Source organism: Scyliorhinus canicula, chromosome 21, assembly GCF_902713615.1.
Source record: "Scyliorhinus canicula chromosome 21, sScyCan1.1, whole genome shotgun sequence".
NCBI lineage: Eukaryota > Metazoa > Chordata > Chondrichthyes > Carcharhiniformes > Scyliorhinidae > Scyliorhinus > Scyliorhinus canicula.
Window position 1 is genome coordinate 54,872,311 of NC_052166.1, and position 13,196 is coordinate 54,885,506.

Sequence of the window (13,196 nt, forward strand, 5' to 3'; positions counted from 1 at the left end):
CCGGTGCAGACCCGATGGGCTGAATGGCCTCCTTCTGCACTGTAAATTCTATGACTATGATAATACCGCTATATGCCAATGCCTCCTCAACTTCTGAAGAAGAGTGTTCTTGAGAGGAAAAATATTTCTTCTCCTCTGTTTCAACTGGGTGACCCCTTGTGTTCTAGATTCTTCCACAAAAGGAAATGTGTGCTACTTTGCACTTCCAGTTGACAACAAGAAGCTGCTTGGACAGGTGTGGGCTTCAAAGGGCACAGCACTAACATGAGCTGTAAGGGACGACGCTCTTCCATCTTACAAGGGGGCGGAACCTAATTGCTCCCAAGCCCACTATGTGGGGGGAAAAAAGATTAGTCACATGACGGTGAGGTTTGATCTATCCTCACCTCGTCCCCACCTTGTTGCCCAATACAAGGAGAAATATGGATAGTGGAAAATCTTACTGTGGTAAGGTCTTCATCCCTCAAATTTGCCAATTCTAAAGATCATAATGGCCTAGATATTCTGTTCAGTATTGATGCTTCGTGTTACAGTGCACTCGGGGTAGCACAGATTGGGTTTCCTAGTGTGTTAGATCATGTTATTAACTGGTGTCAGGTGAGTTTGGATTTACTTTATTATGATGTGCTCTTTATCCAGTGTCATGTCTGTTTGACAGTAACCGCTGCCCTTTTTCCTCACCTGGACAGGTGCGTGTGAGCCAGGGCAAGGAGCCGGCCCATTTGATGAGCATGTTTGGAGGGCAGCCAATGGTCATTTACCAAGGTGGGACTTCCAGGGAAGGTGGCCAGACTGCGCCTGCAGACAATCGTTTGTTCCAGGTGCGGGCCAGCACCTCTGGGTCCACCCGGGCAGTGGAGGTGAGTTGGGTTAATACCAGTTTTCTGTTTCCCCTCCCATCTTCAACCAGAACCGCAGTCCAAAGATGTGCGGGTTAGGTGGATTGGCCGTGATAAATTGCCCGTAGTGTCCTAATAGTAAAGTTAAGGGGGGGGGGGTTGTTGGGTTACGGGTATAGGGTGGATACGTGGGTTTGAGTAGGGTGATCATGGCTCGGCACAACATTGAGGGCCGAAGGGCCTGTTCTGTGCTGTACTGTTCTATCTATCTAATCCTTTTTGGAAAATTTAAGAATGAGTGGGTCCCATTCAAAGGTGAGGAAATCTGGGAGTGGTTGGTTGTATCACACAACCAAAATTGTGAAGATTGTTCAGATTTTGCCATGAAGGATGAGCATCTGGAACGCTTCTCGCAGTAATGGTGTATCGCCAGCAGATGTCACTGGTACGCTCATTTACCAGGCGGACTGGAGACACTGACACTGAACCAACTCCAGTCCCTCATGTGGACAACACCTTCCTTCTCTCGTGTCCGCTCCAGCTTGGAATGTGCTGATCAGTACCTCCATCGGGGTGTACACTCGGGTTAACCAATTCCTGCTGCTTTCACCACTTGGCCCCCTCTTGCCCCCAGCCATCTCCTAATGCCACCATTGCCACAGCTTGACCACCTAGCGTTTATAAACCTCTGACTGGCCAGGAATCTAGCAAAGGGGGAGAATTTCTGTACAAGGGTATGGCCCCCATCACAACAGGCTCAAGTTTTTTTTTTTTTGATTGCTGTTTGCTGAGACTGCGTGGCACCTCGCTCACGGGTGTCCCAAACACACAACACATCCCCTCTCCCTCTTTGTGTTAATATTGCACCAATCACTGGGGAAACCCCCCCAATAATTCTGCACCCAGTAGCAATGGGCTTTCATACATCAGAAAATTGATCTATGAAAGTTTCCGCGTTGCTGGGGGCATTTTGCAAAATCCATGGAACCTCCTAGATGAGCTTTTCGCCAATCTTTCCAATTTTAAACCCACTGGAGCAAAGCGGAGAAATCTCCCGACACTGCGCGAGCGACTGCAGTGAAAGGAGAACTTCTGATCTGCCCTCTAGCTGGGATTGGAAGGGTCCTGTGGCTGGAAGGGGCCTTTGGCTGAACTGTTAATAAGGCTGGAAGGGGCCTGGGGCTGGGGTGGGCCTGGGGCTGGCCTGTTCAGGTGGCTGGAAGGGGCCTGGGGCTGGCCTGTTCAGGTGGCTGGGGCTGGCCTGTTGCTGGGGTGGGCCTGGGGCTGGCCTGTTCAGGTGGCTGGAAGGGGCCTGGGGTTGGCCTGTTCAGGTGGCTGGGGCGGGCCTGGTGCTGGGGCTGGAAGGGGCCTGGGGCTGGCCTGTTGCTGGGGCTGGCCTGCTCAGGTGGCTGGGGCTGGCCTGGTGCTGGGGTGGGCCTGGGGCTGGCCTGTTCAGGTGGCTGGGGCTGGCCTGGTGCTGGGGCTGGCCTGTTCAGGTGGCTGGAAGGAGCCTGGGGCTGTTCTGTTGCTGGGGCTATACTACACATTTCAAAGCACTTCCAAGACAATCAAGTACTTTTGACGTGTAGCCCCTGTTATAATGACAACCAATTTGCGCACAGCAACAGGACTCTTAATAACCAGAAGATCGTTGTGGTGGTGATGGAGGATGAATATTGGCCAATGCATGGGTAATAACCCCTGTTCTTCTTGGAAGTAATGCCAGGAGACCTTTTTTACATCATCTGAATAAGCAGATGTGCCTCCATTTAGGCACATGAAAGATGGCACCTGACATCTCTGACCGTGCAGCATTCCCTCACCATTGCACCAGAGTATTGGCCTTTGATTTTTGTGCTCCAACTCCAGGGCGGGGCTTGAACCCGGGGTTTCAGAGGAAAGAGCGCCACCAATTGAGCCACGGCTGCCATATACCTGGTGGACTGGAGAAAGAGCAGTAAGGAGTGAAGGTGGACATTTTGGGCAATTGATTAGCAGACGTCTGGTGATGGGAAGGTCACGTTATGAAACTTGCCCATCAGGGATGTGCCCAACTTGAGTCGGTCATCCTGTGGGGATCTCGATCACACGAGTCCTCGAATGCAGACCTTGTTGTTAGTGAGATCTGGCCAGTGTCTGTGTCTCTCTGGGAACCTCTTTCACAAAAAATTCATTGGATGAAATGTATTTATTTTTGTCCTCTGGCAATGTTTCCAGCACTCTGCGTGCCAGTCGTTTCCAGCATATTGCAAATTTATCTAGATGCTCATTTGGCCAACGGGCTGCAGTTTTTCACATGGGAAAGCGGCTGATGTGGCTGCCATTATCAGACACAGTAAGCTGACAGATACTTTGGTGTGAAAGGACTAGGTGTACAGAAGGCGAGGACAGTTAGAAGCTTGGTTAGTGTTTCCTGACATGAAGGCCATGGGCCAGTTACAAACCGGGATTACAAACGGTGTCTCTGTGGTTTCTGAGTGAGCTGCCTGAAAGCTAACCATGAAGGGTGTTCTCTCTCTCTCCTTTCTCTTTCTCTTTCTCTTTCTCTTTCTCTTTCTCTCTCTCTCCCCCTCCCCACAAAGTATTGTGAGTTGATGTCTTTTGTTCCTAATGCTGTTTAAGGTGAACAACAAATCATACAAGACTCCAACTGTGGTTTAATCTTTAATCCAACTCATTGCGACCTTTGAAAATGCACTCTCTCCTCTTCGGGTTCAAGTCCCACTCCAGGACATTAGCATCAGTTACCCTGATGTAGTGTAATGGGGGAGTACACTTCTGTTGGAAGTGCTGTCTTTCAAAAAAATGCGACCTCTTGGGTGGGATTGAAAGGTCTGAGGTCAATGCTTCACCGTCAACTGACATCTTGTTGCTCCGCAATGCTGTTTGTGGCAGCTTGCTGTGCAGACTTTGCCTCATTTGCTACATTACAACAGTCATCGAACTTCAGAAGGCATTTAAATTTGTTGTAAAGTGCTTTGTCCAGTGGTTGTACAAAGTGTTATATAAATGCGAGTCTTTCTAAACCAATTCTATCTGGCCTGCGGTTTTAAGTCTTAAAATATGAGATGGAAATGTTAAAATATTTATGAATTAATTTGGAGAGGGTAACATTACTTGGCCCTGAATTTTCAGCAGTGGCTGGTGTTGTGAAATGTGTTGTCTACTTTTGAAGCTTCAAAGTGGGGAACAGAGTTACAGCTGTACCCAACAAAGAACAGTACAGCACAGGCCCTTCGGCCCTCCAAGCCTGACCATGACTCCTGTCTAAACTAAAACCTTCTGCACTTCCAGCGTCTGTATCCCCCTCTATTCCCATCTTTTTTTTTCATAGAATTTACAGTACAGAAGGAGGCCATTCGGCCCATCGAGTCTGCACCGGCTCCTGGAAAGAGCACCCTACCCAAGGTTAACACCTCCACCGTATCCCCATAACCCAGTAACCCCACCCAACACTAAAGGCAATTTTGGACAATAAGGGCAATTTATCATGGCCAATCCACCTAACCTGCACATCTTTGGACTGTGGGAGGAAACCGGAGCACCCGGAGGAAACCCACGCAGACACGGGGAGGATGTGCAGACTCCACACAGACAGTGACCCAAGCCGGAATCGAACCTGGGACCCTGGAGCTGTGAAGCGATTGTGCTATCCACAATGCTACCGTGCTGCCCGTTATCTTATTCGTGTATTCTGCAAGATGCCTCTTAAAACATCGCTATCGTATCTGCTTTCACCATCTTCCCTGGCACTGCGTTCCAGGCACTCCCCACCCTCTCACACCTCCTCTAAACATCCCCCTCGCCTATGCCCCCTAGTAATTGACTTATCCATCCTGGGGGGGAAAAGCGTTGACTATCCACTCTGTCCATGCCTCTACAAAACCTCTTGATCAGGTCGCCCCTCCCTCAACTTCCATCATTCCAGTGAGAACAAACCAAGGTTATTTAACCCCTCCTCATAGCTAATACCTTCCAGACCAGCCTGGCAAACCTGTGCCCTCTCCAAAGCTGCTACCTGGCAGTGGCGATCAGAATTGTAAGCAATACTCTAAAAATGTGGCTGAACCAAGGTTCTTTACAACTTCAGCATGACTTGCCAATTTTTATACTCCCATGCCCTGATTGCTGAAGGCAAGCGTGCTGTATGCTGCCTTGACTACCTTATTCACCTGTGTTACCATTTTCAGTGAACTGTGGACCTGTACAATCATATCCCACTGCCGGTCAATAATCCTATGGGCCTGCTATTTTTCTCAATAATTCTCAACTATATTAGTATACTACAAACAGCAACGGTCCCAGCACTGATCCCTGTGGAACGCCACTGGTCACAGCCCTCCAATCAGAAAAGCACCCTTCCACTGCTACCCTGTTTTCTATGACCGAGCCAGTTTTGTATTCATCTTGTCAGCTCACCTCTGATCCCATGTGACTTCACTTTCTGTACTCTGCTCCCATGAACGACCTTCCCAAAGGCTTTACTGACGGCCGCGTAGACAACATCCACTGCCCTACCTTCAATCCTCTTCGTCGCTTCCTCAAAACTTGATCAAGTTAGATTCATGACCTCCCCTTCACAAAACCATGCTGCCTATCGCTCTTGCTACTGTGTCCACTTGTATCCAAATGTGAGTAAATTCTGTCTCTAAGACACTTCATTAATTTCCCTACTACTGACATAAACCTCATCAGCCTATCATTTCCTGGATTATCCCTGCTACCCTTCTTGAACAAAGGAACAACATTGGTTGTTCTCCAGTCCTCTGGGACCTCCCCTCCAAGCCAATGAGGATACAAAGATTTCTGTTAAGCCCCCAGCAATTTCCTCCCTCGTCTCCCCCAGTATTCTGGGGTAGATCCCATCAGGCACTGAGGACATAACTATCTTAATGCTAAAATACAATGCAACACTCCTTTTTGATATCACCATGACCCAGATCATCTACTCATCATCCACCGAGTCCTTCTCTTTGCTGAATGCTGATGCAAAGTACTCATTCAGTACCTCGCTCATTTCCTCCTGGCATAGATTCCCCCCTTTGTCCTCTAGTGCGCCAATCCTTTCCCTGGCTACGCTCTTGCTCTTTAGATACGTATAAAATACTTGACCCACCGATGCTGTTACTTCTTTCTCTGTCCCCTCCCTGCAGGTCGAAGCTGCTGCCTCCAGCCTGAATTCAAATGACGCCTTTGTTCTGAAGACTCCCGGATCTTCCTTTATCTGGGTTGGCCAGGGAGCAAGTGACCCAGAGAAGCAGGGGGCCCAGCAACTCCTCGACATTCTGGGAGTTAGTGCCTCTGAAATAGCTGAGGGCAGTGAACCAGGTAGGTTATGCACATGCAACAGTGGAGCAGGAGCAGGCCATTTGGCCCCTCGAGCCTGCTCCTCCATTTAATAAGATCATGGTTGATCTGATGGTAACCTCATCTACATCCCGCCTACCCGATCACCCCGTAGAGATCCAGCTCCCTGACTGATGTTGACATTGAGTATTTATTATTAATAATAATGTCGATTCATCATTTGTACTTTTCCTGCAATATTCGTGCCAGTGAGGCGGAATTGTGAATTGAGGATTTATCCCACTCTGCCTTTAAAACTATTCGAAGACTTTGCTTCCGCTGCCTTCTGAGGAAGAGTTCTAGAGACTCATGACCCTCTGAAAGAATCCTCATCTCCATCTTAAATGGGCGAACCCTTATTTTTAAATGGTGACCACCCCCCCCAGCTCTAGATTCCTCCGCAAGAGGAAACATTCTCTCCGTGCCCACCCTCAGCACCCCACAGGACCTTTTTTAAAGGTTTTGATAAAGGTGCTAAATACAAACTTAATCTTTCCAGCCTTTTTCTTGTTGCTTATTACAGTCTTCACCAGAATGGATATGTAGCTTAGAACCTGGCACGCAATCATTGCGCGTGCGCAGTCTGTGTGTATCTTCCAGTGTGTCTAATCATTTCTCTCTTCCACACTTGCTCTTTTTGATGACAGACGACTTCTGGGATATCTTGGGTGGAAAGGCAGATTATCGGACATCTCCAAGGCTGAAGGACAAAATGGACGCCCACCCTCCTCGCCTCTTTGCATGCTCTAACAAGACTGGAAACTTCATTGTGAGTTTATCAATGTTTGCTCCACCTTTTTCCCTTTGGCGGGAAATGTTGGTCGCACCGCGGTGCAACGGTAAATAATGCCATAAGATGACAGACGTTATATTTTCAGTGCTCAGCGGGGTTCAGTCTCCTGACCTTGATTGGAGTCTCCGCTTTCCAAATGTAGAACTTGAAGGCAGAACAATTGGATGCCGAGTGGATGTGTGACAGGATCTCTCTGGGTGCATTAACATCAGTCAAGAGGCTTTGTTTACCCATAATTATCTTGTGAAGTCGGCCTGGTTGACAGTCGCCATGCTTGACGTGATAGAGCAGAGTCCCTCTCCTGACCAGTTTCTGAAAGGGGGAGGTGTGGGGAAAACATTTTTTTTTTTTTTGAGAACAATTCTAAAGCATAAAAGGCAGGAAGGCTTAATGTACACAGGAACGTGACCAGAATGTGCGAAGTTTTATTTGCCCACCGGAAGATCCGTGTGTTGATGAAACACGCTGATCGGAATGGGTAAGACGAGCAAAACCCGTCCAACAGGAAATGAAGAATGTACTGCGACAGAGATCAGAAATTCCAAGAAAGGGAAACTGTGGTGTAATTTAATACAAAAGCCCATTCTGTCCATGATGTATTTCTGCTTGGCACGAAACCCCCCACCCCCGGCAGGTAGTATGGTGACTCCCCTGAAACTATTGTCGTTTCTTATTTTTTAGAAGAATGTGAATTTATTATTTGACATCCGTGACATAACTGGGTGTGTCACATCCTAGTGGAGGACGTTTGTTACCAAACTTTTTTTTAAAAGTAACATGGTGCAAGGTTCTCCCATCTTGTAGAATGGCTGCCAGGGCTCAACACCCCTTTTTAAGCAGCTCTTAGTTAACCCCAATTTTAAAAATTGCTCGTCCATTGGCGACTCTCGAATTTCCCCTCTACCTCTCTCCCCTTGCTTTAAGATGCTGTACACATCTGTAAGTCATAAAAGTCCGAAAGAGGGCAGCACGGTGGCGCAGTGGTTAGCTCTGCTGCCTCACTGCACCGAGGTCCCAGGTTCGATCCCGGCTCTGGACCACTGTCCGCGTGGAGTTTGTCCATTCTCCCCGTGTTTGCGTGGGTTTTGCCCCCACAACCCAAAGATATGCAGGGTAGGTGGATTGGCCACGCTAAATTGCCCCTTAATTGGAAAAAATGAATTGGGTACCCTAAATTTTTTTAAAGTTCGAAAGGAAACTGCCTTGAAGACTTGCTGCAAAACTGGCTCAGATTTGTCATTAATTGATATCTTTCCTTTACTAGGCCCTGGGTTGGCCTGTTTGCAAATGAGGCAAATGTCCCGATTTGTTTCAGTAACTGGGTAAGAGATTTGGGGTGCATCTGGCTGGTGAGCATGTAACCTGGGGATTGTCCAGTTATTTTCTGGTTTCCGATTCCAGCATCCACAGTAATTTGTTTTTATAACCTTGGGGATCTTTTATCATTTTGAGTGCCCCAAGGAAATGATGAAGCTTTCCAACATCCTTCACCTTTTCAGTGTGTGTCGACATGCTCCTCACCTATAGTCTGACTGAACTGGGTTTCCTATTCCCTCTGACAGATCGAAGAAGTTCCTGGTGAGCAGATCCAGGAAGATCTCGCCATTGACGATGTCATGATTCTTGATACCTGGAACCAGGTGAGGTTACTAGTTCATGTTATTTACAAGAGGCTGCGGCTTTAAAAAAAATTTTTGTGGGTAGTGGTTTGCAAGACCAGCGTTTGTTGCCCATCCGTAATCACCCTTGAAGGCAGTCGTGAGCTGATGCCTTGAACTGCCGCAGTCCCCGTGATGTAGTTACGCCCACAGTGCTGTTAGGGAGGGCGTCACGAGATAACAAGGGATGGTGTGTGGCTTAGAGGGGGACTTGGTTTCACGTCCTCCCCGTGTGTGCGTGGGTTTCCCCCAGGTGCTCCGGTTTCCTCCCACAGTCCAAAGATGTGCGGGTTAGGTGGATTGGCCATGCTAAATTGCCCGTAGTGTTCTAATAGTAAAGTTAAGGGGGGAGTTGTTGGGTTACAGGTATAGGGTGGATATGTGGGTTTGAGTAGGGTGATCATTGCTCGGCACAACATCGAGGGCCGAAGGGCCTGTTCTGTGCTGTACTGTTCTATGTTCTATGAGCCTCTGCTGCACTGCTCCTCCAAGGTGGTAGCGATCGTGGATTTGGAAGGTGCTGACGAAGGAGCTACAGTGCATCTTGTAGCTGGTGCACACAGCGGCCACTGTGTGCCAGTGGTGGGGGGGGGGAGGGAGTGAATGTTCAAGGTGGTGGATGGAATGCCTTTTATCCTGAATGGGGTCACGAGTTTGAGCTGCACTCAACCCGGCAAGTAGAGAGACTCCATCACACGTCTGACTTGTGTCCTGTAAATGGGGGGCAGACTGTGCGGAGCCTGTGATACTGTGTTTGAAATTTCACTGACCTAGTGTATCTGCGTAAAAGTCTCGCATCACTTTTTTTTCCCCCCCCCCCATTTATATAGGAAAACAAATTAATGTTGTGTCGAATTTTAAGAATCTTTTGTCACAAAATGAAGTTACTGTGAAAATCCCCCAGTCGCCACATACCGGTGCCTGTTCGGGTACACAGAGGGAGAATTCAGAATGTCCAAATTACCTAACAAGCACGTCTTTCGGTACTTGTGGGAGGAAACTGGAGCACCCGGAGGAAACCCACACGGGGAGCACACCCAAGCCGGGAATCGAACCTGGGACCCTGGAGCTGTGAAGCAACAGTGCTAACCACTGTGCTACCGTGCTGCTCACCATTTTGGCATTAGGCATAGAATAAAATGAGGGATATCTAATCTGGTGTACATTTCCTACTTTAGTTTCTATTGATCAGAGGACTAAAAACTTGGTGTATCACCAGAGGCATTACCCCCTCTTGCTGGTTTGACTGCTGCCTAAAGCTGAAATATCCCCATTGTACTTGAGAAGCCACGTTCCTGGTCCAGTCGCGGGGTTCTTGGCCAATGGTGGGGCCACAGTTCACCAAGTCATTGTCAGTACTGAGAAATGAGCAGGTGCCATAAAATGCCATGAGTGTTTTCTCAGTTTATAGTTGTGACGAGCAATTTGAGGAGATTAAATGGACGTGCTTCTCTCTGCCCTGAGTTTCGAAGTTGAGATTTATCTCCGTGAATGTGATTCTGTCTCCAGAATGGGTCAGTGGCCCAGATTGGTTGCAGAATTCCAAGCTGCTGCCTGTTCTTTGACGACAGCTGATGGATTTTGGTCTTCTCTGTTCCAGGTGTTTGTCTGGATAGGAAAAGAAGCACAAGAGGAAGAAAAAGCAGAGGCCCCAAAATCTGGTAAGAACACAACACTCCGGCTTGTTAATCTCTAGTCTTTTTAATTCTCTTTCTTACCCACTTTGCCCCACCCGCCCTGTTTTTTTTTTTTTTTTGCCAATGACCGTGGGATGGTGGCGAGAGGAGAATCGCTTTTTACAGAATCGCTTTACAATCCAGAAGGAGGCTATTCGGCCCATCGATTTACAAAGATAGACTATTTTCCAGTTTGCTGTTGCCTTTCCTGTGGTCAGCAGGGCCGGCCCAAGGTACCGGCAACTCTGGCAGTCGCCCGGGGCGCCATGTGCTAGGGGGCGCCAGAGACTCGGGTCCCGCGCATGCGCAGTTGGGCCGGTGCCAGCCAGCGCATGTGCGGTGGCCGCCCTCCCCCAGGGCAGCCCCCCCCCCCCGCCGCCCCCCCCCCCCGCCTCGGCCCCGCCCCCGAAGGGCGCTGACGTTCAGCTTGCCCGGGGCGCCAGCAACCCTAGGGCCGGCGCTGGTGGTCAGACATTGGCTGTGCCGGTGGCAACATGTGTTCCTCTGGGCTGATGGAGGAATTTGTACCCCTCTTGTTTTCCCTGTCGCAAATTTTGGAAGAGGAGAGGGGTATTAAGTGGGGAGGGAGGGGAAATCAAAGCAGACCTGAACTGCAGAAACTTCCTGAATTTTCTGACGTACAACCAGTCCCAGCAGTGATTTAAAAAAAAAAAAAAAATTAATTCAGATTTGAATAGACAATTGTACACCACTTTTTCTGATTACAGACTTGGATCATCTGATATTTGATCGAATCACTCAATGTTTGCTTGCGAATGTGGTGGTTGTTGGTGACCCACTCCATGAGCATTCTGATGTAGTTGACTAAAAGTTGGTATGACTCGTAAATCTTTTGAGTTTGAGGAAACCGGAGCACCCGGAGGGAACCTGTGCAGACTCTCTGCAGTGACAGTCACCCAAGCCGGGAGTCTAACCTGGGACCCTGATGCTGTGAAGCAACAGTGCTAACCACTGTGCTGTGTGCTGCCCTGCGAGTGGGATTGTTGAGGTTTTTTTAAAGTGCTGATTTTGAAACTTTTGGATAGGGCGACAATGATGTCTGTGGGCCAACTATTGTTGAAAGTGGCATATATCTATTGACATGTTTTAAACCAGGGTTCTCCTGAGGGAATAATCTGGTGCTATTTGTGAACCACCAGCACAGAAAGCACTGCGGATCACCCTGGGAGCAAATGTGTGTGTCTCTATGTTCTAAAATGCAAAATTGTGCTGTCTCCCTCTGACTCGGCAAATAAATTCAGCACGTGCTGTGTTCAGAGTTGCAACATTTTGGAAAGTGTCCAGCAGCATACCTGGTCACAAAAGATAGCTCTCCTGGGAGTTGCATTGAGCTTACAAAGGGGAAGTGAGTGGGGGGGGTTTCCAATCCTGGTTGCAGCCCAGTCAGCCCCTTTCCTGGAAATGTGTGTGTGTGTGTGTGTGTGTGTGTGTGTGTGTGTGTACACACGCTGCATAGGATTGGGATAGTTGCCTATACCTCCCAGCCGGTCTGAGATGCACATATCGCAGAAGTGAAGCCGTGTTAGAATTGCCACGTTTCCCTCCAAATCTCATTGATAGAGCAACGCAGTGTGACCTGGTGGCATAGTGGTTAGCACTATTGCCTCACAACACCAGTCCCTGGCCTTGGATGACCGTCTTGTGTGGAGTTCGCACTTTCTCCCCATATCTGCGTTCCCCCGCCCCCCCAATGGGTTTTCTTCCACAGTCCAATGATGTGCAAGTTAGATGGATTGACCAGCCACGCTAAATTGCCCCCAAGTATCCAAAGATATGGAGTTACAGGAAAAGAGTTGGGGATTGGGCCAGGGTAGGGTGCTCTTTTTGATCAGCAGTGCAGACTTGATGGGCTAAATTCCGTCCTTCTGCACTGTCAGGGTTCTATGGAGGCCCAGATGCCACTATATCATTTAATCCGCTTTAATGGGAAAGCTATCCAGGAATGCAAAGTTTTACAGAACGAGATTAACATTAGTTTCCTTTTTTGTCTTCAATCTAGCTAAAGAGTACATTGAGACTGATCCTTCCAACAGGGATAAGCGAACTCCGATAGTGATCATCAAACAAGAATTCGAGCCGCCCTCCTTCACTGGTTGGTTCTTGGGATGGGATTACGATTACTGGAGTGTTGACCCCCTCCAACGGGCCATGGATGGACTTGTCATGTCTTAAATCCCTGGGTGCATTTCCCACCGACGTCTGCGCTTTTGATCTCACTTTCTAAGGAGCTTTGAAGATCTAAATGTTAAGTTCTGCCAATGATGGGAACTGCCGCTTCACCTCTGCAATGTTTCTGTGCAATATTAGGTTTCTCCATTGGCATCTGCAATGAAATGCCCTGTGCTTCCAAAGCTTTCTCTAATAAAGATTGACATTTTGAGAGCAGCATCTTGTATTTTATTTTGGGAAATTTAACTCTTATCTAAATTTCGGCTTGCATTCATTTCCTCATTCCTATCTTGTGGCTCCTCCTGCTCTCTAAAAGAACTGAATGAACTTGCATTTGTTTTGGGACTTTTATATTAAAAAAAAATGTTATTGAAAAATTTTGTATTTATATAACAACAACGAACCGCAATAAAATACCAACAATAATGATAGCCGTCATAAACATTCGCCCATCCTCCATGAACAACAAAACATATTAACAACAACTTAAATTAACACAATGTTAAGTTACATAACCATAGAAAAATAGAAACAATAATGAAGAACCCCGCCCCCCGGGTTGCTGCTGCTATTGACCAAGTTACCTATCTTTGAGCCAGGAAGTCCAGAAAAGGCTGCCATCGTTTATAGAACCCTTGTATTGATCCCCTCTGCAAATTTGACCCTCTACAATTTTATAAATCCCGCCATGTCA

General features: G+C 47.9%; 1 protein-coding gene across 2 annotated transcripts in view; it reads left to right on the forward strand.

Moving 5' to 3' along the window:
- The window catches only part of gsna (gelsolin a), a 61,490-nt gene extending 48,772 nt beyond the window's left edge, over positions 1-12,718 (forward strand). For both annotated transcript variants that reach the window (XM_038781922.1, XM_038781923.1), the window contains 6 exons: positions 690-860; positions 5,993-6,167; positions 6,833-6,954; positions 8,541-8,618; positions 10,237-10,297; positions 12,333-12,718. In XM_038781922.1, the coding sequence (XP_038637850.1) occupies positions 690-860; positions 5,993-6,167; positions 6,833-6,954; positions 8,541-8,618; positions 10,237-10,297; positions 12,333-12,505 (780 nt within the window). In that variant the 3' untranslated portion in view covers positions 12,506-12,718. The remainder of the gene's footprint in view (positions 1-689; positions 861-5,992; positions 6,168-6,832; positions 6,955-8,540; positions 8,619-10,236; positions 10,298-12,332) is intronic.
- Positions 12,719-13,196: the final 478 nt, after the last annotated feature.